Source organism: Bos indicus x Bos taurus, chromosome 11, assembly GCF_003369695.1.
Source record: "Bos indicus x Bos taurus breed Angus x Brahman F1 hybrid chromosome 11, Bos_hybrid_MaternalHap_v2.0, whole genome shotgun sequence".
NCBI classification, from domain to species: domain Eukaryota; kingdom Metazoa; phylum Chordata; class Mammalia; order Artiodactyla; family Bovidae; genus Bos; species Bos indicus x Bos taurus.
The window spans coordinates 66,249,538-66,277,122 of NC_040086.1; the positions used below are offsets into that span (position 1 = coordinate 66,249,538).

General features: G+C 39.9%; 3 protein-coding genes across 3 annotated transcripts in view; 1 reads left to right on the forward strand and 2 right to left on the reverse strand.

Moving 5' to 3' along the window:
• The window catches only part of WDR92 (WD repeat domain 92), a 29,147-nt gene extending 28,511 nt beyond the window's left edge, over positions 1-636 (reverse strand). Inside the window, exon 1 of the mRNA XM_027555660.1 lies at positions 347-636. Coding sequence (XP_027411461.1) covers positions 347-529 — 183 coding nt within the window. The 5' untranslated portion in view covers positions 530-636. The remainder of the gene's footprint in view (positions 1-346) is intronic.
• A 264-nt stretch (positions 637-900) lies between these two features.
• On the forward strand, positions 901-10,387 carry PNO1 (partner of NOB1 homolog). The gene is made up of 7 exons (XM_027555661.1): positions 901-1,256; positions 1,481-1,630; positions 3,780-3,863; positions 4,051-4,111; positions 4,351-4,468; positions 8,864-8,934; positions 9,829-10,387. The coding sequence occupies exons 1-7, from the start codon at positions 1,050-1,052 to the stop codon at positions 9,894-9,896; spliced, it is 759 nt and encodes a 252-aa protein (XP_027411462.1). The 5' UTR covers positions 901-1,049; the 3' UTR covers positions 9,897-10,387.
• Positions 10,388-15,450: 5,063 nt separating this feature from the next.
• PPP3R1 (protein phosphatase 3 regulatory subunit B, alpha) overlaps positions 15,451-27,585 on the reverse strand; it is a 63,893-nt gene continuing 51,758 nt past the window's right edge. The window contains exons 3-6 of the mRNA XM_027555662.1: positions 24,921-25,097; positions 23,807-23,866; positions 22,266-22,450; positions 15,451-17,587 (exon numbers count right to left, since the gene is read on the reverse strand). Coding sequence (XP_027411463.1) covers positions 17,540-17,587; positions 22,266-22,450; positions 23,807-23,866; positions 24,921-25,097 — 470 coding nt within the window. The 3' untranslated portion in view covers positions 15,451-17,539. The remainder of the gene's footprint in view (positions 17,588-22,265; positions 22,451-23,806; positions 23,867-24,920; positions 25,098-27,585) is intronic.

Here is a 27,585-nt window from a genome sequence, read left to right on the forward strand (position 1 = left end):
GACTCTCCACAAACACACGCGCACTGCACAGAAACGCCTCGAATTTAAATGTGAAGTCATAACGTCACCTCCAGGGACCTCGCACTGGACTGGGAGAGGGGTGGAGATGGCTGGAGGAAGGGACCCGATGAGAATTCAGGTCTCGAACCAAGGCGTTTTACGTCCGAATTATTCCTCAATCTGCGGTCAATTTCGCTATTCCCGCGCAGCTTCAGCAGCGCTTTGAGGGGACGCTGGACAAAGGCTCTGGCAAAAAGGAACGCACAACTCCCGCCCCCAAGATCCGCACTCCCCTCCAGCAGCAGTCCCAGATCTTGGAACTGGGAGGTCTCGAGCCGGCACCCACCTCCCGCAGCAGCTTTAGGTCCCCTTGCTGGATCTCGTACAGCTGAATGACGCCGGTGCCCCGTGCGAAGTTGCCCATGGTCACAAATTTGGCGCTGCAGGGCATCCACTTACAGTCAAACACCGTATAATTGAGGCTCTTCTGGATATGGGAGATGATCTGAGGCTTCTCGAAGGCCGACATGGTCCAGCCGAGAGATTTCGCCTCCGCCAAGCGGGACACAGCCGACTAACCCTGACGAAACTAACCTGGAAACCGGAGTCCAAACGTTATGGCTAGTTTGTCCCTCCCGCTTGCCGTAGGCGCCCCTAGAACCCTAACAAGTAGTTTTAGGTTTCTCAGATAATGCCGGATGCTCTAGTGCAGGCATACAAGAGTTTCCTTCCCCAACAACACAAACTTCTTTATGGATTTACCTATTGTCTTTCGTACAGATACAGATTATGTGTTATAAATGTGCTGACTGCGAGAGGTGGGGGCAGAAGGCGAACCTAAGAATCAGGCATATTTTAGGACAGCCCTTCCCCTTCACAACAAACACGCACAGACTCCCGCTTTAGGTCCCCTGCTGGGGATGTCTTAGGAAAGAGGGCGGAGCCCTGGGGCTGGTTGGCGGAGGTTGGGGCCTGCGAGGCGCGCCTGTGTGGTATAGCCTCGCACGTGTTGGAGCTGGAAGTTGAGGTTGGGCTGGAGGTTCCGGAGAATGGAAAGCGTGATGGAGGCACAGAGCCCGTTGGCCGAGGACGGCTTCAGTCAGGTCACCCGCAAAGGTGGCCGGCGGGCGAAGAAACGGCAGGCCGAGCAGCCGTCCACGCAGGAGGAGGGAGGCGACGCGACCTGCATGGACACCGAGGAAGCCCGACCCGCTAAGAGGCCCGTCTTCCCGCCCCTCTCCGGGGACGGGTTCCTGGTACTGGCTGGGACCGAGGAACAGGAACGGGGCTGGGGCCAGAGACGGGTCGGGCCGGTGGCCTCTGGGTGATGTTGACGCTTTTTCTGGAGTGAAGCTCAGAGCGGCGACTCTCCTGGTGTTTAATCTGTCCAATTAAAGGACGCTTTTTGAGGATCAGTTGTTTTACAACTTCATCCTCATTCCTTTAGACAACTGCTGAGTTGTGTTTTCTTTTGTCATAGAGTGGGAAAGAAGAAACCAGGAAAATTCCAGTCCCAGCTAACAGATACACGCCACTAAAAGAGAACTGGCTGAAGATATTTACTCCTATTGTGGAGCATTTGGGACTTCAGATACGCTTTAACTTGAAATCGAGAAATATTGAAATCAGAGTAAGGAGACTATTAACCACTTTAAAATATGCTGGGGTTTTTCTGTCCTAGGAAGAAAGAATAGACTTTCTAGGAATTCTTAGTGGGACTTACCTTGTTGAATGAGTTTCTTCCAGTTTGACCTGAAATTATACTAAAATACCAGCTGCGTCTCAGCACATTTTTAATAGTGTTCTGTGTTGATTGATTAAAGGGTTAATAAAGAGGTTATCGTAAACAGATGTATGTAAATGAGCAGCCGAAGTACTTGCTGCAGTACAGGTACTATATTTTAGTGTTACTTTTTAGGAAAAAACAAGTTTTGAGAGTAAGTGTAAATTATGTAAAAATATTTGTTTATTCATTGCATGATGTCAGTCTAGCAGGTGGACAATTAAAATTAATAGACTTTGGGGTTTTTTCCTGTGGGTTCCAATTTTGCATCAGAATCAGTGACCAAAATTAATTATCATTATCAGGGCTGTTATAAGACTTATTTCTGTTGAGGGATTAGAATAATGGAGCAAAGCAGAGGGGCACTGTTTTAAATAGTTGGCAGAGTTTAAAATACAGAACTTGACAGAATTTCTCTTTGTTCTCAGTTTAATTTAGGTTTTTTTGGTTTTCTGCCAGAACTTCTTGTCTGCTTATAAGTTTGCTTTTTTTATTCTCTTTAAATCTCATTTCGCTTCTCCATCCTTTTTGCCAGAGCCAGATTAATTTTCCCAGACCACACTGCTTTTATTGATATCTTCAGTATCTCTGAAAGATAAAAGTATTTGAATTTGCCTTTGAATTAGGAGTCTCATTCTCAAGTCCTCTTACCATTGCTTTGAACATTTTCCTTGTCCCTCCTTAATGGATGGATTTGCTCTGTGAAGGCCTTCTCCCTACTTCCTTTTCCTTCCTACTTCAGTTTCATCATCTTTTAGAGTCTAGCTCAAGTTCTTTCTCCTTTACTGTCAGTCTATTTTTTCAGTCTAGTCTTCAGGGCTTAAACTTATGTTTTGCTGATTGATAAAAGGCTTAATAAAGAAGTTGTCAGAATCTCTTGATTATGTATTACAGCACCATCAGTTTGGACTCCTCTGACATTTGTTGATACTGCTCTGTGCCATTGTGTGCCACATAGTGGTGCTTTGGCAGGCATTACATCATTTTGGTCTTGAGAACAGCCCTGTGAGGCAGATAACATACCCTATCTAATAGATGTGAGGAAACTGGCCAAGGAGTATCTTGGGCAAAGTCATCAGTGCTAGTAGGGACCTCTCAGGCTCTTCTGTTCCAATTTATTTTACAGATAAGAAAACTTAAGGCTTAGAGCATTCATGAGACTTGCCTGAGGTCACATATGGAATTGGGCCTGGAATCTATAGTTTTAAATGTGCTTTTACACAACCCTGCAAGGTTTCAAAGTTGTCAAATACGCACACAGTCTCCTCAACTCAACTGTGAGTCTGTGTGGGAGAGCAGAACTCATGGTTTTGGAATCAGATCCGTGTTCAGATTTTACGTTTTCATTTTGGTACTTGAGTTTCCTCTAATGTAAAAGTACTTATCTTGCTTAAATTTAGGTTGACATGAAGATCAGAGCTATAGTGTGTCAAGCACCTTTGCAGTGTCATGTCATTTACAGGGGTTGGCATTTCATGAAGAGCGCCTATTTCTGTGATTATCAAATAAAATCTTTGAGGGCAGGATCATTGCTTAAGCCGTTCTTGGTAGTTAGTACTAGAGTTGTTGCTTTGGGAAAGAAACATCAGCACAGGAATGGTGGTTGAAGTGAGACCTGGACTCCCAGGGAGATGGCACTGAAGAGGACCAGCTTGGATGGGAATGAACTGAGGACGGAGGTCCTTCCGAGTGGGAGTGAGTGGAGGGATCTCGCCAGTAGCTCCAGAGTCAGATCAGCCATGGAGTGCAGTCGGTCTTTTGACAGTGTTTGGGGGGAACTGCCCAGCCCTGGAGCTAGCCAAGTTTTGTTTTGAAAACTAAACACAGTACTTACCTCACCAAAAACTGGGTCACAGAGAATATATTGGGAAGGGTGATGGTGAAGGAAATTGCAATAATGGGTAAGGTCAGTCCTAGTAGTTTGCTAGAATGTTGCCGTTTTCATTTCCAGCTATAATTTGTGCCTCTTACCCCACCTTTTTTTTTTTTTAAACAGACTTGTAAAGAAACTAAAGATGTTAGCGCCCTGACAAAAGCAGCTGATTTTGTGAAAGCCTTCATTCTTGGGTTTCAGGTGGAGGTGAGTGATTTCATGATAGCTGAAATGGGGGCTCAGAAAACACTCCACATGAATGTTTTGATAGATTTGGGCATTTTTTTGTTTTTTGAGTGTTCTAGTTTTACAATTTATGAGTTAGCGTAACACTCACGCACTCACACAGGTACTTGAATGGAAGCACCTCATAGTGTGTATTTCTGTATTGTAGGACGCACTTGCCCTTATTAGACTGGATGACCTCTTTCTAGAGTCTTTTGAAATTACAGATGGTGAGTGTATGGTGGTCTTTTTGTATGAACTCCTGGATGGTACTTTTGTACTGCTGACTTTGTATTCTGCATGACTCTCAGCTTTCCGGTAGCATCAGTTGAGCTGTATTCTTAGCAGCTTTTTAAAAAATGCATGTTTTGGGTCTTTTAGGAGGGAAATTTGGCTAATGATTAAACATCTGTGGAAGTGGGTAATGCTGCAATGGCTTCCTTCCTGAGGTCTTGCTTTTCTCATTTAGTTAAACCTTTAAAGGGAGACCACCTGTCCAGGGCAATAGGCAGAATTGCTGGCAAAGGAGGAAAAACCAAATTCACCATTGAGAACGTGACCCGGACGCGGATAGTTTTAGCTGACGTGTAAGTATGTGATCTTGAGAAAACTACTGTCATAATTTACATTTGGTCTTTTGCTAGTTTCAAGAAGTGATTAAGATTGTATTTATGCATGACGTTAACCCCTAAATCCTTGTGAGGATATGCTTTTGGCTGAACAGTTACCTACTCTGAGAGCAGATTTAGTTGAGAAAAATCTTTAGATGTTATAGCTTTTTTCTCAATTTGCAATGAAGGAAATGTTGAGAATCACTGTTAAATTACATGACAGGGGAATATTTAAATAGTATCACGGGAGCGTATTAAATCCGTAGAGGAGAGCAAGAAGTACACGTGTTCAATGCCATCATGAGTCTTTGCTTCAAAAAGAGAATAGTCTTATGGACATGGGAGAGGGGAGGACAAGGTGAGATGTATGGAAAGAGTAACATGGAAACTTACATTACCATATGTAAAATAGATAGCCAATTTGCTGTATGGCTCAGGACACTCTAACAGGGGCTCTGTATCAACCTAGAGGGGTGGGATGGGGAGGGCCATGAGAGGGAGGTTCAAAAAGGAGGGGATATATGTATACCTATGGCTGATTGATGTTGAGGTTTGACAGAAAACAACAAAATTCTGTAAAGCAATTATCCTTCAATAAAAAAATAAAAACAAACGTATATATACACATGTGCATGCACGAACATATAAAGGCCTTTCATAAAGGGAAGATGAGTGTTGCACGTTGTTGGGAAAACTACAGAGCAGTTATATATGAACATCAATAAGATGATATGGGCTTAAAATAAGGGTGCAGGAAGTCAAGCTAGGATTACCCTTCTCTGCCTGCGGGTGAAGCCGCTCCGTTACCAGCTTGGGGTTACTGGCAGATGGCGCAGAGATTATACAGTGCCGAGAAGTTGGGAAACGAAGCAGTTGACTGAGGAGGAGGGATCTGCCTGCTACTAAATCCAGAAATAATTTTATTTAAAGTCATCTCATCTTTGCTCTGAGCTGAGGGGCTATTATTTTCAAATCTAAATTTTAGACTGTTTTTTATGCTTAAGTGGAAAACTGTTAACGCTGCATTGGTGGCCCTGTTTACCTAAAGGTAAGTGTGTTACAGCGTTGACCTTTCATGACTTGAGCCTGGAGATGGGGCTCCAGAGTCATGGGAAAAGCTCTCTTGAACTAGAAATTTCCCATACTTTGAAATATCATATACAGTCCTAATAGTTTTTTAATTTAGAAGTTTTAAAATGTAACTGATTTGCTGTAATTCTAATTATTGTTAGGACATTATATTAAGTTTATAATTTATAAAAGCTGCCCTTGTAACTTAGATGGTAAAGAATTTGCCTGCAATGCAGGAGACCTGGGTTTGCTTCCTGGGCCGGGAAGATGCCCTGGAAAAGGAAATGGCAACCCACTCCAGTATTCTTGCCCGGAGTATCCCATGGACAGGAGCCTGGCAGGCTAGTCCATGGGGTCGCAAGAGTAAGACACAACTTAGAGACTAAACCACCACCAAGTATTATTTTCTAAGGCTTGGGTTAAAATCTCCTTGTCAAATTCATTTTTTAAATAGCTGTATTACAGTATGATTTTCATTCAGTTAAAGTCACCTGTTTTAGGCATGTAATTCAGTGAGATCCTGGCAAATAGTCTCTCTAGTCCTGTGACCCCTCCACACTCAGCTGTGTCACCCCAAAAGTTCCCTGTGCGTCTTTGCGGCCCTTCCTGATTGCCAGGCAGTCACTCATCTTTCTGTCACTAGGGTTTTGCCTTTTCTTAAAATTCACATAGGTAAAAATACACAGTATGTAGTCTTGAGTGCATGACTTCTTTTAGATAGCATGTGGTTTCAAGTTTCTCCAGTTTGTTGGTGGTTAGCAGTAGGTTTTTTCCAGTGCCAAGTACCAGCAAAGAGATACACCGTCCTGCACTTTTTACTGTAGGTAGGCTAGTTGGAAATCCATGTGTGCAGCAACTCATGTTAATTATGACATAGCCATAAGATGGACTGCTATGCACCCGTAAATGTTCTTTTTGATGAGTTGCTGAAAACCTGGCAGAGTAGAATGTGAACACGATATAAAACTAACATCCATTTGTTCCAGATACATTCAGTATATCGAATGGGAAAGAATGCTGCCTATGTCTGGAGACCTACATACATCCCATTCCAACTACTGCCCTGAAGCTTTGGTTGTTTTAGTAGCTAAACTACTCACTCTGTATGTGCTTTTGCTTCTCTATTTCCTCATCTTTCGTGCCTGACTTTTACAGTTTTATCAAAGTTACATATACACATACTTAAACTGCCACTGTCTACTTCCATTTCCACCTCCTCTGAGGGAGGGAATTTCAAGTCTTCAAACTGAGATTTTCTAGCTAAACTTTAAACATTATTTATCTCTATTTCCAAATATCTCTATATACCAGCTTCATTTTTTTCCCTCAGATTCACTGTTGATTTTCTCCTGTGAAAGAGGAAGGCTTGTGCTTTTTCATCCCCACCTCCATCTCCACCCTGCCAGCCTTTTAGCAGGCCAGTTTGCTTGCCTTGCCCTGTACTCTGTGGGTTTTGTTCAGTTCACGCTCAGTATTGTCCGAGTGTGAAATTGGTGCTGGAGTATTAACAGCTGAACCAGATAGTATCCTGTGTTTATCTGTCCTTTGCACCTTTGTTGTCACATGAAGAAATAATTCTGAATGTGTCTCTCTGCTTCCTCAGTGTTGCAGTGACTAGAAAGCTATACCTGTATCTCCTCTTGGTGGGCTCAGACATATGAGACATTTTATAAGTCTCTGCTGGAGGTTTCTGTTCCCAAAGCACTGTCCCCTTCTCCCTGGCCCCCAGCTGCCGTCCTGGCTTTTCACCATTGCCCTTTGTGGCCTTCGGTGTTTGAGCCCCTCGGTTCTTGGATTCTTTGTCCCGCTTTGTTTTGGTGGCACAGATGGTCCTGGAGCTGGCTTAGCATAGGAAGGACATTGGTGAGACCTGGTTTTCAAGATGTCTTCCACTCTTGTAAATGATTTTCATTCAGAGCTGCTTCTAGTAACTTCATCTTCTAATCTTTTTTCAGTTTTCTTAATACCCTGTCCTTGATTCATGAGTGAGTGAAAACTGCTTTTCTCATCTCACTAGTTTTGTTTTGCTTTTCTCCCTGCAGAAATTTCTGTACCGCTTTCTTCGCCTGCTGGTCACGCCGCCTACTCTTTTGTATTAGATGCTTTCCTCGGGTTCTGATTCCTTATAGTGAGAGCGTCCTGTGTAAAAGTGGGACCATAAAGAGTAGACTAGAAACCCTGGGCTCGGGGCACTTGCAGGTGGGGGTGGGGGAGACTGGTGGACTGTTGGGCTTCACTTGGGTGATTGCCAGGCTGTTCCTTTGGGAAGCCCTGATGTCAGTATCTTTAGTCTTTCCCATTGAGGCCAGCTTCCCCTTAGACGTATTCTCCAGTCCTTCTGCTGACAAACGTCTGGAAGCCAGTTGTCTTTCTCTGTGCGGACGTTCACATGACATTGCCTCCGTTCTGGTCATGGTCTTCCTACTTGTGCTGTGCCTGGTGCCCCTGGTCGAGACCCCAAGTCTCTCACCTTCTCCAGTGAGCAGCTTACCACCTTAATTTTACTGGAGTAAAAGAAAGGGTAGTTGGATGGTTGCCTGTTGCCTAGAGTGGGGAAGAAAACCTGGGGATCATCTTGAACTGACTTTAACTTATTCTCTTGTTTTTAGCCTCAGTTTTACTCGTTTCAGAAATGTCTGAGCCTGTGGTGTGAAGAGGGTTCTGCTTTGGGAAAGGGTTCTTCCCCTGTAGATTTTGGCTTCGGTTTCCTAAGTTTACTGATATTTTGGAAGGTGAGCTCAAAAAAGTAAAATGCTATAATATCAGTCTAATTGGAGCCATTCAGCAAGGAATGCACGTTAAAAAGGGTCTGGATAATCCTCAGTGATGAAGAAATTTAGATCATTTTTAGAAATATTTGCATTTGAAATCCAAATTATTTTAACTAAGTATAGTTAATGCATCTAATTTGCATCTAATCTCAGTTCTGCCAGTGTGTCATCTTGGCCCGGTGTTTTGATTTCTCCCAAACTTCTTTCTCATCTGTAATGTGGGAATAACTTCTAATAAAGCTTGTGTGAGGATTAAATGATAAGAACATGTATATAAAGCCCTAGCGTATGCAGAGTACTGAATGGAGGGAAGCCATTATTCACCAAGAATCTTGAAGAACTTAGGTTTTAATTCACTTACCATAAAATCCTTCCTTTCAGAGTGGATGGTAGTATATTTACAGTGTTGGGCCATCACCACCACCTTTATGTAGGAATCCGTCTGTCATCTTTCCAGAATTTCTGGATCATGGGACTTAGTTAAGTAAATGCTTTTTGTGGCTAACTTGTCTCACTGTATCTCTTGCAGGAAAGTTCACATCCTTGGTTCTTTTCAAAATATCAAGATGGCAAGAACCGCCATTTGCAACCTCATTCTGGGTAACCGCAGTCTCTTCCTCTGCTGTTTTCTCTAAAGGAATAGAGAATTTAGGAACTCAGATCACATTGCATATCACTTTAGGGCCCAGTTGATAAAGGTAGCAGGCAGAAACTCTTGGGGTTGGCAAGTGTTGGCCCAGAGAGGAAGCTGGAATATTTTCGCTTGGATTCCATCTGTGAGCCCAAGAGAAAGGGCTTATTGGATCATGTTGCTTACATCATGGCTGTATCCCCCTGAGGAGACGCACTGGGACTCCTTCCAGAGTGGGGGGCAGGGGGCAGTGTTTTAGGTTCAGCCAAAAGGGAGCTGCTGATTAGCATCAGCCGTTTTAATTACCCACTTGGTCCCATCTTCAGACCATAAAGTACTGTCACCTGTGGTCAGAGATGCAGGCTATAGCGCTTGTTGGGAAAACATGGAATCCGCTGTGGTGTCCAAGGCTGGGGCTTCCCAGGTGGAGCTAGTGGTAAAGAACCCGCCTTCTAGTGCAAGAGATATGAGAGATGCAGGTTCAGTCCCTGTGTTTGGAGGATCCTCTGGAGGAGGGCATGGTAGCCCACTCCAGTATCCTGGCCTGGAGAATCTCATGGACAGAGGAGCCTGGTGGGCTACAGTCCATGGAGTCACAGAGGCAGATACAACTGAAGTGACTTAGTACGCATGCCCAGGTCTGACTGGACCAGCTGCTTTTCGAAATACTTTGACAACCTGGTGTCTTTGGCACTTAGGATTTTAAAGTATTGGGAGAGTATTTATATGGTTTTCTTTATGGCTCTTTTGTTGATTTAAGGAGGATCCAGTGGGAAAAAGTCCTAGGCAGTGTTGCAGGCTATTGTCTGTCTAGCATCTATACATATATTTGTGAAGATAAGTGTTTTTATTTTCTCCTGCAGGAAATCCTCCATCAAAGGTTTATGGCAATATTCGAGCTGTGGCTAGCAGAGCAGCAGACCGATTCTGATTTCACATCAAGGACTTTTAATCTTTGACCTCTATAGAGAAAAGACTTTACTTCTACATGTGGTCACCGGACACTGTATGAAGAACTTTTCAGTCATGGGAACCATTTATTATTACTAGCACATTAAGTATAATTTATCATTGTTTCCATTTTAAATCACATGTAGCAGGTTTGCATAGTTCAAATCCTCTTATTTGGGGGGAAACCTCTTATTTTAAGCAACAGTTCTTTATTTTCTGAGTTTTTTATTTATAAATTTGTTTTCTAAATTTATAAACATTTCTTCTCTGTCAATTGTAATTAAAAGAATTATCTCAGAAAATCTGTCTGAATTATGACCCTTAATAGTGAGTGGTGTGTGAATATTTTAGACCCAGGTCATAAACAGCAGTTCGAATATACTCTGTGAAATAAGAAAGACTAATCTTTGCACCTATTTTTGCAGTTTTTAAAAATAAGTGTTCAATAAAAACAGTCAGACCTTACCAGTATTGGGTATATTTCTTCTAAGTAGTAAGGTGAAATGTAATAAAAGAATTTTTACCCCTAAGAAAACTATTATATTCTGCAAATGTAATAGATTGTTTTAACAAGCCTACATGTTCTTTGATTCATATTACGCATTTTTTTAATGAAAGGAACTCACTTCATTAAATTGTGACTGTGATGATACTATTCTTTTGTATATTATCTCCACAACCCTTGACCAAAACTTTGAACTTTAATTAGAAAGTACATGTAAGAACGAGAACAAGTATTAAGTATTGCTATTAAGAGTTCTGTGTGTTACATATGCCACTGTCCCGAACTAGCCTGTACACTGCATTGGTATTAGACATACTTAGTATTACAGTGGAAATCCAGTGGGAAATGGCTGGAAATGTCCCAGCAGTATTTTTTTTTAATCCTTTGGCAGCACAGCAGCATGGAGAGAGTATGTGTATGATACCGTTTTACTCCTATCTTTTCGTAAAGTTGGAATTTGTTGGCACTCTGTTGGTCTGCACAGGCTTCAGCAGGTACTTGCCTACTCCCTGTGCCTTGTCTAAGAAATCAGATACAAAACTCTGACCACTGAGGGTGTACTTTTCTGAGGTATGGGTCCACAGTTTTCAGAGCGCTTGGACTGAAATGAACTATTGCTCGGTAACCATAAACATTTTATGTTTAATTTTTTTTAAAAAGCATACTTTTGACTGGGAAAACACAGGTGCTCTGCTAAACTGAAGTTATCTTTTGGTATTATTTGTATTTCCTCTTGAAAGTTTCTTACATAGTTAGAATTATCAGTAAGAGAGCAATGTATTTCTCTGGCAGTTGCTAAAATCTGGGATACTGTTGAGCCTCTCCCTGATCAAGCATCCCCGCCCAATAGGGAATTTGTACTTCTTGGGACTTTAAAGAGAAACAAAATGTTACAGGCGTGTGTGCTCAAAGTTGTGTTGGACTCTGTGACCCCGTGGACTATAGCCCACCAGATTCCTCTGTCCATGGAATCTTCCAGGCAAGAATGCTGGTGCAGGTTGCTATTTCCTACTCCAAATTCAGTTCAGTTCAGTCGCTCAGTCGTGTCCAACTCTTGGCGACCCCATGAACCACAGGCACGCCAGGCCTCCCTGTCTATCACCAACTCCCAGAGTCCACCCAAACCCATGTCCATTGAGTCAGTGATGCCAGCCAACCATCTCATCCTCTGTTGTCCCCTTCTCCTCCTGCCCTTAATCTTTTGCAGCCTCAGGGTCTTCCCAAATGAGTCAGCTCTTCGCATCAGGTGGCCAAAGTGTTGGAGTTTCAGCTTCAACATCAGTCCTTGCAATGAACACCGAGGACTGATCTTTAGGATGGACTGGTTGGATCTCCTTGCAGTCCAAGGGACTTCCAAGAGTCTTCTCCAACACCACAGTTCAAAAGCATCGATTCTTCGGCACTCAGCTTTCTTTATAGTCCAACTCTCACATCCATACATGACCACTGGACAAACCATAGCCTTGACTAGGCGGACCTTTGTTGGCAAAGTAATGTCTCTGCTTTTTAATATGCTGTCTAGGTTGGTCATAACTTTCCTTCCAAGGAGTAAGCGTCTTAATTTCATGGCTGCAATCACCATCTGCAGTGATTTTGGAGCCCAGAAAAATAAAGTCTGACACTGTTCCCACTATTTCTTCATCTATTTGCCATTAAGTGATGGGACCGGATGCCATGATCTTAGTTTTCTGAATGTTGAGCTTTAAGCCAACTTTTTCACTCTCCTCTTTCACTTTCGTCAAGAGGCTCTTTAGTTCTTCACTTTCTGCCAAGGCCTTTTCCCAATCCACGTCTCATGCACTGGCAGGCGGATTTTTTACCTCTGCACCACCACCACCACCTTACCCATTCTTAGAATGGAACAGTAAAGAAATGTAATCAATTTGACTACACGACAGTGGCAGTTGATCTGGTAGTTGATTTCTTGAAATTCTCTAAGGCCTGGAAACTAATACTGAAAACCTTAGCCATGCTGATCCATATTTCTATGGCATCTATCATGCTATCCTGCTATTAGTATCTGCCTCCCACCCTAAAGCCTCTGATCTTTCAATGCTCAGTATGTAGTACAACTTCTGATAACATCATGTAACAGTTTATTAACATATTTACTGCTGCACTGGCTAGGAGTATTTTCTTAGTGGCTGATAAGGGAAGAGACCTTGGTGTTTCCTCCTATTGTTCCAGAAGATTTGGACTCCAGTTCTCATCCTATTTACATAAGAAAGCTATGTTCACTGAGCCCTGGGGAAGAGACATAACTCCTGATTACAGAGCCATGGGACAGCATGCTTAATGTTAGGTAATATTGAGTATACAGTGATGATGAACATAACCATCCTATAACTTGTAAAATGCTTATATTCTACAAATGTCAGTGACTTAATTTGGTGAAAGAAACTTATTATTCAGGGACACCAATAATCTTGAGGAGGTTTGGGAGAGCAAGGATTCACTATTTTGATCCGCTTAGCTGTCAGATTTATGATGCCCAAGGGCTTCCCTGGTAGCTCAACAGGAAATAATCTGCTTGCAATGCAGATGTGGGTTCGATCCCTGGGTCAGGAAGATCCCCCGGAGAAGGAAATAGCAACCACTCTAGTATTCTGCCTGGGAAATCCCATGGAAAGGGAAACAGTCCATGGGGTCACAAGACTCGGACACAGCTTAAATGACTAAACCAACAGGGTTAGTGAGAGGTTGAAGTGGCAATGGACCTTAGCTTAAAATGTGAACTAATGTAATGAGAGATTTTTGGGCATATGGCAATCTCTGAAGACTAAGAATTGTTTCAAGACATATATGATGAGCTTGAACACCATTTCCTCCTAAGTCCTGGACAAAAACCGAGATTCTTTTTCTACCATCTTGTCTACCCTAAATTTTAAACCGTGGTAAATTATACATGATTCACCATTTAACCATTTGTACAGCTCAGTGACATTTAAGTTCATTCTCCTCCAACCATCAACCACCTTTCATTTCCAGAACACTTTATCTTCCCCATCTAACACTGTACCCATTCAACACTCAACTCGCTATTTTCACCTCCTCCCAGCCCTTGGCAACCACCCTAGTACCTTCTGTCTTCATGAATTTGATGACTCCAGGAACTTGCATAAATTGAATATAGTATTTGTTCTTTGGGAACTGGCTCTTTTATCTTAGCATGTCTTCAAAGTTCATCCATGTTACATAGTATGTGTCAAAATTTCCTTCCCTTTGTAAGTGAATAATATCCCACATTTTTCTTATCAATCCGTCATTGATGTTTTGGTTGCTTTCAAGTTTTGGCTATTGTGACTAATGCTGCTATGAATGTGGGTGCACAAATACCTCTACATGTCCCTAGAACTTCTTGGCTAAGTATCTAGAAGGTGTACTGCTGGGTCATACCAGGTTCAATCCCTGGGTTGAGAAGATCCCCTGGAGAAGAGAATGGCAAACCATTCCAGTATTCTTGCCTGGACAGAGGAACCTGGCAAGCTACAGTCCATGGGGTCACAAGGTCAGGCATGGCTGAGTGACTAAACATACATGGTTAATTGTTTGATTTTTTTGAACCATTATACCGTTTTCCTCAGTGACTTCACCATTTGATATCCACACCAGCAATGCACAAGCATTCCAGCTACTCCATATCCTTACCTTTATTTTGCTAATGGCAATTCTAATGAAGTAGCATCTTGTTTTTACTTGTATTTTCATAATGACTAGTGATACTAAACATCTTTTCTTCTGGCACTGGCTATTTATGTTACCTCCTCTGGAGAAGTATCCAAGTAATTTGCCCATCTTCTAATCAGGTTCTTTGTTTCTGAGGACTCTTTGCACAGTCCAGCTAACAATCTCTTAGCTGATATGTGATTTACAAGTATTTTCTCCCATTCTGTGGACTGCTGTTTGACTTTAAGTCATCTTTTCTACTCTTAAAACCATCAGAACTAAGGAAAGAAAGGGAGACCTAGAGCTGAAATGTTACCTATTGATTTAAGCTTAACTAACCCATGAAGAGTCAGAGAACCCAGTGTTTAGTATCTCATAACTAGTGCATGCCTGACAATATAGGTGTTCTGGGTATAAAACACCAAGAGCCTGTATTTCATCTGGGCCAGGTACATCATTTACCTGTCGCAAGACTCTCAAGTCCTCATTATGGTGCAGGCATGGCGTAGGAACCCTACAAAATTGTTGAATGAATAAAAGTCCCAATACTAATGCTTATGAACAGTAACAAAAGTACTGAATAGAAACTTAATATCACAACCTGTAGAAACAAGGTGTTTCCTACTTTAAGTATTTATTGAGTAAACACTAAGAGCTAGGCAGAATCTAGACAACCAGGCCTATCAGTGAACAAGGGACAGAAATGCCTGCCCTTAGGGAGCTTTCATTCATGTTATTTGAATAACCAGGGAAAATAAATACAAAATGAATCAGATAAGAGGAGGTTAAATGTTATGGAAGAAGACTGGGGTAAAAGGAGAATCCGATGTTATTAGTGTGTTTAAATGGTGGCCAGGAGAGTTCCTGTTGAACCACGACATGGCCGAACCCCTCAGAAGCATTCCTTGTCAGGAAAGAGGGTGCAAAGGCCTACAGAGGAAGCAGGGAGGCTGGAAGGAGAGGCAGGGTCACAGACTGGGTTCTCCAGGTCATATGACCTGTGTTTTCACCCAGTGACAAGGCAGACTTACTTATGGTTTATAGTCAAAAGATCAAACATCAACCTACCACAGTTTTTAAACAATCTAAAAGAATGAAGAAAGACTATCCAGTGGTGCTAGCGGTGAAGAATCCCCCTGCCAATGCGGGAGATGCAAGAGATGCTGGTTTGATCCCTGGGTCAGGAAGATCCCCCTGGAGGATGAAATGGCAACCCACTCCAGTATTCCTGCCTGGAAAATTCCATGGACAGAGAAGCTGGGTGGCCAAATAGTCCACGGGGTAGCAGAAGAGTCAGATATAACAGCACACGTGCACACACACAATGGCTGGGAAGCCTAAAGACCACTGCAGATACACTCAATCAAGTTTCAAATATTTTATTTCCTTATTCATACAGTATGAAGTTTCCTAAAGATCCCACAACATGATGTTTCATGCAGAAGAAAAACTAAACATTCAACATAAACCATCCCCCCGCCCCACCCACCCACACACACTAAAAAAAAAAAAAAGAAAAAACCCTCATTCCCCAGTAAGGAAATAATGTTTGCACTATTTTTTCTGTAACGCCAGCCAAGATATGCACAAGCAAGAGAAATAGAAAGCATTTGCTAAAATATCTGTAACAAATACTTATGTACAAAAAATTCACAAAAGACGAGCTCCCCTCTTGAAGCAGAGCACATGGCGGTTGACACTGGAACAGATCAAGCCACTGGCTGGGGTTGTGAGCCACGCACTCATCCAGAGGGAGAAGTTACAGGTGGAGATTTTCAGTTTGAACGTTAACATTTCCAAAGTTTGGCAACATTATGTTTTAAAATTATGCAAATTATGTAAACAAGAGGTACATTTTAAATTGATCTACATGCAAAACTCCATGTCATGCAAGGACACCAAGCACCGGGATTTCTCTCACAGACAGAGCCCATGGCGTGCAGCACTCAGTTGAAGGAACAGCGGTGGCAGGCGGGCGTGCCCAAAATTAAGATGCTTTCAACCTTGATTCAACCTGCCCTTCCCCACTCAGAGTATAAAACCAATTTTCTACAAAATCTATTATAGGGAAAGACTACAGTCCTACAAAGCTAACCAGAATGTTTTCTTCCAGCCAATAGTACCTTTGCAGAAAAGGGAAGGGATAATAACATCAATTGGCGGAGCGTGGTACACTACTTTTAAATCACACAAAGTATCAAGTTACCCGAGACATCTTCGGGCAAAGGAAGAACACCATCATGCACTCTCTATGCCTTGTGGTAAAGAAATTTAAGAGGTATAAATTTGGATATAATTTTGCTCTTCTGTGGCAAACAGTTTAATAAGGTTTCTCCCAGGTAAGTCATATGTAAGTATATGTGGGTGTATAGATACACACATGCACATTAACCATCATCGGTTTTTAGATTAGCTGCAAGTCTTCTGAAACAGAGAAGGGAAAATTTATGGTTTAAAGGTAAGTTTAATGACAATTTACCATCCATGTAATGAAACATAAACGGATATCCTGAGCTATTACATGATTATTTCCGGAACTCTTCATTAAGTCATGTCTGAGATCAAATCAGGATTGCCTCACATAGCTTCTGTCCTTTACGAATAAAAATCACGACGAACTGACACTGACTCAGGGACACCTAATGGACGCAATGGCTCCTAGTGATGAAGTAACAGCAGGAGGCGTAAGCTCTGTGCAGTGACTGCATGAACACAAGAATGAGCTCATGGCAGCGTGCTCGACTCTACTTTCTCCTCAAGCAGAGACGTCATCAAAGCTGCTCAGCAATGAGACACAGTCCCTGGAAATATATCATAGGTATAAATTAAGTTACAAACTCCTTTGTTACAAAAATGTAATCAAGGTAAATAATAAGATGTTAACAAATGCTTTGTCAATCTCTCAAAGGAGAAAGAGCAGGCAAAGGAAAACAGCTGGCCTAACACCCGGCTCAAACTGTACAATCTTCGATCTATATATAAAACTGTGTGAAATAAAAGTAAGGATGTTGAATGTTCTGCTTGGCACTTTTGTACTCTTTATCATTTTTGTTTCTGAATCAAGTATATTAAATTAAAGCCAACCTACTACACATATAGAAAGCTACATATATCTATATATAAATATTTACATATGTATATATAGATACTTTCTTGTTATAAAAGATGAAGAAAAATAAATTAAAAAGCCAACCCCTTCCCTTTCTTCGCCACATTGATATGCTCTTTTCATGCTGCTGTCCTTCAGCTTTAAAGTGCTACACTGAGTTATTGAGAGAATAAGAGTTCAATAACACTTAGTTGGGCTTCATGAGGCTCATGTTGGAAAATGTGGCTTCACAGAGAAAAATACTTCCATTTAAATACACAGAGAGCATTGCTGGACGTCTTGAGCAGATCTTCAGAGATGGAGAAGAAAGCAAAAGTGTTGGGTGGTACTCTTTACACAAGAGTCACACGTCTACCACCATCTTTTTGTGGATATCTAGGCCGCCTACAACCTGAAACAGACAGAACAGACCACACTTGACCAGGTTTGAGGGACTCCGTTGCACCAGTCTAACCACCCTACCAAAACTGCAGTTTAAAAAAGCATACTACTTTAGCCATTTCCAGAAGCTGCTCTTCTTTTTTTAAAACTTGCACTGCCTTTTGTTAGAATTTTCAGGGCTTCTTGCTCCCAGGATAACAAGCATTTTCTTGCGCTCTAACACAAGAGATGGCATATTTTTCCGTAAAGGACTAGGCAGGAAGTATTTTAAGCTTTGTAGGCCATGTATAGTTTCTATTAAATTTCCTTCTTCCTTTTTTTTTTTTTAAACAACACTTTCAAGTGTAAAAAAACTTTTTTAGCTCAAAAATATAAAAAATAGGCTACCGGTAGGATTTGGCCCACTCTTTCCTTTGCATTTTGACATAGACTTCAGTAATTTAGTATCAAATGTTAACTAGGTGTTACTATAAAAACTATCAAAAATCAAATACGGGCTTCACTGTCACTCTATTCTAGAATGTATCAAAAAGTAATGAATAAAATTTTCTGCACATTGCTCTTCCATGGGGTCAACTACATGTAGAGTTGTTACAGACACCTCTGTGAAACATGGCAATGTCGAAGTGAGATTACCTGTAGCATTATTTGGGGATAACTTTTATTACGCAAAACCTACATAAAATAAGCAAACCATAAAGGTTAACAGCTTGGTCAATTTTCAGAGTGATGACCCAAGTAACCAGCACCCAGGGCATCACCACGGCTCTTCTGCGACCCCCCTCCCACCACTACCTCCCTCCTCCCAAGCCACACCTACACAGAACTAGTCACTACGACTTAACACCACGGATTAGTGTGATCTGTTTTTACACACTTTACAAATGAAATCTTTCATGTCTGTCTTGTTTCATTCACTCAACATTATGTTTGTGAGATTCATCCATGTTGTACGTAGTTGCATCTGCTACTATTTTTGAACTTTTTAATTTTTATTTGAAAAATAAAGCTTAAACAGCCAGCTAGTTCTACAACTCCTGTCAGTGAAAACAGCCATTTGCTATCCTGTCCTCAAATTTCATTTTTTACTTAGCAGCAATCATTCAGAATTTTCAGCTGATGTTCAGTATTTGCCTAGAAGACTCCAAATAACATTCCTACATTGCTTCTTCTTAGATTTCAAGTTTTAGATATTATCCATCAACTTCCCATTACAGGAGATGCAGCTTTCACTTCCACACACACACACCTCTCTCCTTCATCTCCTATCCTACATCATCTCCTACCCCACACACTTCCCACCTCTCCCATGCTTCAAAGAGCTGCATTTTTTTTTATTAGACAGAAATTCAGCCTTTTATTTATGACTACATAAAATACTACTTATAGCAGAAGAGAACTGTGTACTATGATTACTTTTGCTTCCCTGCATATTTGCTTTGCTACAGTTAATAACTGATCTTTTTCTTCACTGGGTGTTCTACGCATTTATCATTAATTCAACACTAAACTTTGCTCTAAAGGCACTCAGATGTATTGTATCAAGCTATCGATTTTATTATTTTCAAATCACTCCCAGAGTTTTTGGACTTACTCCCATCCAGGTTTGGCATCCATGGATCCTCCTAGAGATGGCTTTCTCTCCCGCCTGACCCTCTGAGCTTCCTATATCTCACGCTGACTTCTTTTTTTGATTTATAACCTTTTCATAGTGGGAGCACATTTTCTAGTACTTTCCCAAAAAGGGAGGAGGACTTGCAAACCTGAAAACGTCTGATTCTATCATCCAGTTTGAGTTTACTGAGAATTCTTGTTTTGTCTTCTATTTTCCAAGTTGCTAAGTGAGAAATCTGTCACCATTACGATTCTTGACTCTCTGTATGAAGCCCTTCCCCTATGCCTCTACCTTAGCTCTTTGGAAGCCTGTAAACCATCTCTTTGTTTTAAAATTTCATGACAATGTACCAAGGCCCAGATTATTTTTATATACTATGCTGGGTACTTGGTACCCAGTTTCCTTTCAGGCAAGGAAACTCATTACTTTTGATTCTGAGATAATTTTCTGATTCATTTTTGATGATTTCCTTCCCTCCAATTTCTTTCTGGGATCTAACATTTGGATGTTAGACCTCCTAAGATGAATCCCAACATTTAAATTTCCTAGAGCTCTTTTATACATTGTCTAATTTTTGTTTCAAAGATCTAATACATTATATCCCTGAGGGTAATAATGACAGATTTCTGTTCTACTTTTAAAGTGTTTATTGCCCTTGCATAGCCTGCTTCAGCATGCTTCTTTTTCAGGTTTGAGTTCATCTCTGTAATCTGTATCAGAGGTCAGAGGTTTTCCTTGAATGTCTGGTGATCCTAGGCTCTCTCCTCATGTGGAAAGTGCCGCCCCCGAGCCTCCGTGCACAGGGCAGGGCTGTTGACTGCGCGCTGCTCTTTGAACAACTGGGTAAACACCATGTCTAAAGGTCACCTTTCCCAAACAGGGCTTTCCCCACCTCTTGCCTAGAGGGTACAAGTGTAGCTGCCAGGGAATCAAGTAAGAGAAGAAGGCTGGAGGTGTCAAAATGCAAATATGCTGTTCTTCACTTAATTCCATCCCCTGCCCCCCGCCACACACACACACACACACACACACACACACACACACACACCCCGAGCCCTATTTCACTCTTGCCAATCTCCACTACAATGCAGGAGAGACTGAAGAGAGTCAGGAAGGAGATCTTGTGTTCCACATGCTTCTTAGACAGACTTAAGCCATTCTCCTGTTAGCCCCCCTTCACACCCACTTTCAGTCATGTCCCCACTTTCTGAGCCTTTCAGGAGTTCCACATTATAAACCAAGCTGCTTCTCCGCTTTCCTAGTTGACAGCTTAGAATTTTCACTCCTGTCTGCTAGCCACTCAACTTTATAAATTACCAAACTGAGTGACCATCCTCTCCGCTATTCTCTGGTCCTTGTGGGTTTATAACCTTTTCTTTTTAACCCATTTAATTTCAGTGAAGTTTTCAAAGGATACAAAAGTAAATACATGGGTCAATCCATCAACGTTAATCCTGTCACTGATCATTTATAAGATTTGCGTACAGTTAAGTGTTCTGAAAATATTAGAACAGATACGTAGTGTGTGATCTTTTGAGATAACTCTCTTCTCTCTGTTACAGCTTAAGAAAACAGAATAAAGAGAACTCAATAAAGCCCAAGATATGAGCCTGATAAATGTTACCAAAAGTTGGCTTAATATACAAACATTTTCATTCATTCCTGAACTATGCCCTCCAAAAATACAAGTAAGGGCAATTTATCACAAAGGCTGAAAAATAAACTCAAAGCTCAGCTTAAGCCTTCAGCGTACAAAGCATAATTTTTATACCTAGGGGATGTATTTCCTTCCACTAGTAAAGTGATTTACATGTAATTTTAAGTTACAGTTTATATTTACTAAATGCAAATAGTCTTCACTTATACACATCCCTTCACGTCACTCCAGCCAAGTTCCTCATTTTTGTTTTGTTCCCTCAAGTCTTGGAATTTTTTTCTTTTTTCCCTACTTTTGAAAACTGGCTGCTATCTATGATGCCATTACCAGGCTAGTCTCATGTCACGCACACTCCGATGCCTGCCCACGGGAGTCGTCTGGCAACAGTGGAGGAGGCGTGGCAGAGGGAGAGGATGCACCTGCAGCAGCACCCCCGGCACTGGTTCCCATCCCAGGAGTTCAGCCTCTCTAACTCTCTTCCAAGGAGAACTAGCCTGTTCTTTAACTAGAGCACCACCCTACTTTTTTGAAACACAATGCAAAGATCTCATTCCCTTGAGATGAAAAAAGATCCTTGAAGTATAATGTGAACTTCTACTTAAAAGCCAAAGTAGCTACTTAAGTCCTTATGTAACATATGACAAGCTAATCTGTTTTCGCTGGTGTCCTTTAAGTAAAAAATGAAGAGGAAGAAAACCTTCTATAGAAGCATCCAGTGATGACTGAAAATTTTCACAACGTTTTATTTTCTTTGCATTTCCTTTGGATTGTCCAGCATCTTCAATTTACCGTTAAAACTGCTTATGACACATCAGAAAGTTACTATCTCTGTTTTAGGGGCAGCAGCCACAGAAGAGAAGCAATAAACAGGAAGCTGAGCCAGTGCCCCAGTTCCCACCAACAGCAAGTCCTCCAGGACTTCTCACAACTGCAGGCTATGCCTCTGTGGAGCCCTTGCCCCAGATCACAAAAGCTACCCATAGTAGCTTAGAAAAACAGGAGAGGGGAAAACAAATCACGTCTTTACACTGCCTCGCTGTTGAGTTTGACAGATAGGGACTCCATTTCTGTCATACTTGTGACCAAGCCTCTGAATTCCTAGCTGAAATTCATGAACTCTTATTTCCTACAGAAGTATTTTCAAATAACCTAGCTGTTCACTTGGGAGGCTACCAATAATAAGTAAAAGTGACTAATACCATTGTTGTGGCATTTTATCAGACAATCACTGAGAGTATTAGTTCTTGAGAATAATTAGTAATTAGTAACAGTTACAACAAAGAACACCTGGGGCTATTGGGCAAAATCAAACAAATTTCTAGGGCAAAATATAACTATAAGGAATTCTCTACTAAGTGATATTAAAAATGTTTTTATGAAACGTAACTAATGAAGAACTAGCTTTTTTGTACTTACAGCACAGAATTCTTCAAAGGATATTCTTCCATCCCCATCCTTATCTGCATTTATTATGGTTTTGTCTACAATTTGCTGTAACTGTGTATCTTTCAGATTGTTCCCCACCATCATCTTTAGCACCTGGAAGAGTTCCCCATTGGAAATATAGCCGTCTTTATCCATGTCATAGATACGGAAAGCAACTAAAAAAAAGGAAGGAAAAATCAATGGCAATTGCATGGTAATCACGAACACTGTCAAAGAAAGAGAAGATAGTAAGTTTCCCAGCATTTAGAATTCTACTATGAGGACAGCTCCTTCCTACATAGAGATGTTGCTTTTAGGTGAAACTGGGAGAAGGCAATGGCACCCCAATCCAGTACTCTTGCCTGGAAAATCCCATGGACGGAGGAGCCTGGTAGGCTGCACTCCATGGGGTCGATAAGAGTCGGACACGACTGAGCGACTTCACTTTCACTTTTCACTTTCATGCATTGGAGAAGGAAATGGCAACCCACTCCAGTGTTCTTGCCTGGAGAATCCCAGGGGCAGGGGAGCCTGGTGGGCTGCCGTCTATGGGGTCGCACAGAGTCGGACACGACTGAAGCGACTTAGCAGCAGCAGCAGGTGGTTGTGGTTGCAAGTATATGGTCTATGGAGTTAAGACTGCCTGGGACAATTAATATAGCCTAGAGTTTAAGTCATTTACTCTTTCCTAAGCTTCGGTTTCTGCACATATAAAATTGGGGCTAATAACAGTTCTAACCTCCCAGGTTCTTTACAGCAGGGGTCCCCAGCCTCCAGGATCTAATGCCTGATGATCTGAGGTAGAGCTGATGTAATAATAATAAAGTGCCCAATAAATGTAATGCAACTGAATCATCCCAGACCACTCCCTACCCCCAGTCCATAGAAGAATTATCTTTGACAAAACTGGTTCCTGGTGCTGAAAAGGTTGGGGACTGCTGCTTTACAGTACTGAGATAATACACAGTCAAAGACAGCAACTGTTACTACTATTAATACTATTCTCATTTATATCAAGAATTCATTTGCAAAGGAAGTTAGCATATAGCTTGTGCCTCAGAGGACTGTTATTGAACATAATGTCTTTCCAGTTAAGAGCCAAATATTTTAAAAAGATACCAGATGTTCCCTGAAAGAGAGGCAAGCCTACATAAACCAAAATAGTAAACTTCTGGCTAAATAATTCTGAATACAAGTGTAAACGAAGTTAAGCTAATCATATTAAAGCATTTCTTCTCACTTTCATGCCAATATTTTATATTACTTAACCACAAATGGAATATAATCCTTAAAAACTGTGAATCAATTTTGTGTATTGTACACCTAACTTATAAGCAACAATGACACATCATTAAAAAATACAAATTGCAAATGTCCAAAAAGGATTTTCTCCAGAATGTAAAATTTCTGTTATGTCTACTAAGGATCTAGAATAAAAGATTCCTTTTTAGAATATTTTAAAAGGAGGTTATAATGTAGTATGGGGTAATGGTCTAAGAGGAAGAATGAACTCAGTGAAGAAAAATACTTACACCTCAACTTCTGTTCCTTATCTCCTTTGACACTGAACTGAGAGACTCCCTCAATGAACTCTGAATAAGAATAAAAAACATTTACAAATCAGAAGTTTCAATTTTTTACCAAGAAGAACAATATACACACGCTCATGGACACAAACCCTACATGCTCATAACAGAATATCTTCCTGTTCCAAAAGAAAATATTACTAGTGGCATTTACAACTGAAAGAGACAAATTTGAAACAAACAAGTTTCTACATATAATTTGAACCTGGAACTCTCTAAAATCAAATCAACTTCAACAAGTTGATTTATTTATTATTATTATTATTAATTAGTTGCTACAGAGAATAACACTCAAAAAACATATTCTTTAAGCTATTTAACTCTATATTCTTAGAATATGACTATACAAGAGGGCTTAAAAAATATTTAAATCGTTTAGCAGAAAAAATTGGGAGGTTTCTCGTTCCAAAATTCATAATCATTTACATAAACTGTTTGAAGTTTCCTAACAAATGGTCATTTTTCTTCACTGCTGCTGAACACTAAATCACAACCAGTTTAGACCCCTTCACTTGGACAATTCACTTCTTCAAATGAAAATAACAAAAACTGTTGACTTCCTGATGAAATGAAAGGTTTATTTAAAGTGTAGAATCAAATGGCTGACATTAGCAAAAGCACTACTGTCTTTGTAAAATCTAGATTAACTAAATTAATCCCTTCTATGATAATACTCCTATCCTTCTGACTTCAGCTTTTTTTTTTATTGCTGACTTATTGTTAAAGTCTCATTCTTTTAAAAAAGTTTTTAAAAAATGTGGCTTCTAATATTTTAAGTTTCTCTAAAATTTTCTAACAACAAAAGAAATACTAAATCCCATTTTTTAGATTACCTAAAAGGACACTTCAATCATTTATGTCCCAAAAAGTACAAGGTCTTATTAGTTTATTAAAGTTCATATATCACAGACTTTTAAGTTTTAACAATCTACTATTTTAAGAAAACCAGTACTCAAGGACATTCAAGAAAAAATCAACTTTTCAGACATTTTTGTACATGGAAATGTAAGACTATTCATAGATTATCTAACTTGCAGTTTAACTAAAAGTACTTTCTTACCTTTAAAGTCTACTTCTCCATTCCCATCTGTGTCGAATATATCTATTACTCGCTGTACTAAGGGATTCTGTTGTAACTCAGGTAGAGACATGAACTCTTCCACACTCAAAGAACCAGAATTGTCCAAATCGAGCTTCTTAAATCTCTTTCCTAGCCTTTTAATTTCATCTGCATCAACTAAAAACAAACAAAAAGGAGCAGCACGATTTACCAAATGATTGTATAACTACAAGAAAAAATTCAGCAGTTATCCAATAGTTTAATTTTCAATTTAATTTAGAGTTGAACATACTATGGACTAACTTCTTATAACAAAGAAAATATATCATGAAATTTTTCTCGTTACCTCTTTGCTTGTCTGCACCCGCCATAACACACAACCAACTGTATGCTGAGTACCAAGATATTACAGGATTGACAATGCTAAGCTGATCATGAAAGTCAGGTGGTTCATATCAGGTGGACTAAATCAATCTCTGCTATGTACACTAGGCACTCTGATTTTCATTTCTCTTTTCAAATTTTAATTTAGTTTATTTCTAACAGTTCATGGTTCAAAATCTGAACAAGGTTTGAATACAGTTCAATATTCAAAGTCTCCCTCCAATGCTGCCAGCTTCTTGAATATTCGTCTAAAGATCATTCTTCGCAAGTATGAACAAATAAAACCCAGCACTTTTAAATTTTTAATTAAATTTTAAGAAAAAAATTAATAAAAGTTAAATATTTTTAAAGGTTACTTTTCATTTACAGTTATTACCAATCTCCTAACAGTTAGGCACAGATCAAATCCATCCTGGCAACACCACTGAATGTTTCAGCTATGTACTTCTAAATATAAAGAATTCCAACTTTTGGCACCATCTTTCATCGAAGATTTTTTTCAGCTACTTGGAATCACACTCCCTTTAAAACAGATGAACAAGGAAAAGCAAACAAACCTCACCCTTTTGACTCATCTTGTGACTCAGAGATACTGTTTTTCATGTTTTGCCAAGTTGAGACTCATGCTATTTTTCCACTTTTTGTAAGGATACCTCTGGGAGGAACTATCTTTTCTAGTAGTTCAAAGTTCCTACATATTTAATTTAAACTATACTATACAAAGTATTATAACAGATAATCTTATAATCATAAATATGTATGCCTCTAAAAATTAAGATATTAAAAACAGATCTTTTAGTCTGAGTTTCTAAAATACAGCTACTACTATGGAATGTTAACACAGAAAGGAACCAAATTAAATTATTGAGACCTTACCCAGATCAATGCACCCTTGAATATACTCAGGAATAAATGTGCAATCTAGATGGTTACTTATTTAAAGAAGTTATTTCAAGAATCTTATTAGTATTAACACATAAAATAATTAAGAAGTTGCTTTCAGAGATCTCATGATGCTACTCTAAGTTTAAATGAGTATTTCTAATTGGACATAATAACACTAAAGAATATATAATATTAATACATAGAAGGTTGCTTATCTATTCATCATTGTCTCAGATAAAGAAATACCAACAATTTATTATATATATATTTTTTTCTCATTTAGAAAGAAGAATATAAGAGATTCCCAACAGTAGCAAAGAGATGTAGGCCTTCAAGCACTGTTATTACTAAACACACACACACACACACACACACACACGCGCGCGTGCACACACTAAGCTGCTACTTCACTGTTAGGTGGTTTTGAGGTTTCTCAGAATGTAAAGGAAAAGAAATAAGCAGAATGGTAGAAAAACAAACTTTCCTCAAATTTTAGCCAATTCTCAAAATTTGTATAATAGTAATAAAGAACAAAAAACTAGTCCTTCAAAAAATTCTAACAGCCACTTTATAAATAATTTATTACCTATTGGTTTGTTAATGACTTAAAAACAAAGCAAGTCTATCAAATCCTTCGAACAATAATAGTTATTTTCAAAGAAACAACCAAATGTGATGTGGTATCCTGAACAGAATCTTGGAAAAGAAAAAATTTTTCAAAGTCCCCTTTTTTTCCCACTAAAATATAGAGCTTACAATGTTGTAACAATGATTAATTTCTCGATTTTGATAACAATAATTGCATTTCAAGTCTGTGAAATGTTAACATCAGAAGCAGCTGGGTGTGTGATAACTGAGACTTCTATTATTTTTGCAACTTCTTGGTAATTTTTCCTTAAGTCTCCTCCAATTTGTGACAACTCAATTTTTATCTTGTCTTTCATAACTTTGAAACTTTTGATGCAGTATTTTGTAAAATGTCCTCCAGCATGAATTGCTGGGTTTTTTTTTTTCATGATTAGAATGCATTTGGGGCAAGAATACAGTAGAAATAATGTGCCCTTCTGACTTCATCATTGTCAAGGGTGGCCAGAGGGGTTTCTGTCAGATTTCTCCACTATAAATCTACTATTTTTCCCTTTGCATCGAAAAATAGTGGGAGGAGTACTCGAGACTATTCAAATATCCTATTTTCTCCTCAAACTCTGATCTAAATTTAGCACCATCTTAGGTAGGTCTTGTTTGTAAAATTTTATTTCTGTGGTATTGCTTAATAATTTGTTCCCTCGTTATTAACTAGGTTGTTAACTGTCAAAAAAGACTACCATATGATTAAAGCCTTACAGTATTGTCAATAGAAGCTATTGGGTAGGTTTTCAACATAAAGACTAGTTTA

Coding starts and splice junctions, on each gene's coding strand:
- PNO1 (XM_027555661.1), top strand. CDS start 1,050: ATGGAAAGCGTGATGGAGGCACAGAGCCCGTTGGCCGAGGACGGCTTC. Junction 1,257..1,480: donor TCTCCGGGGACGGGTTCCTG/GTACTGGCTGGG, acceptor CTTTTGTCATAG/AGTGGGAAAGAAGAAACCAG. Junction 8,935..9,828: donor CATTTGCAACCTCATTCTGG/GTAACCGCAGTC, acceptor TTTCTCCTGCAG/GAAATCCTCCATCAAAGGTT.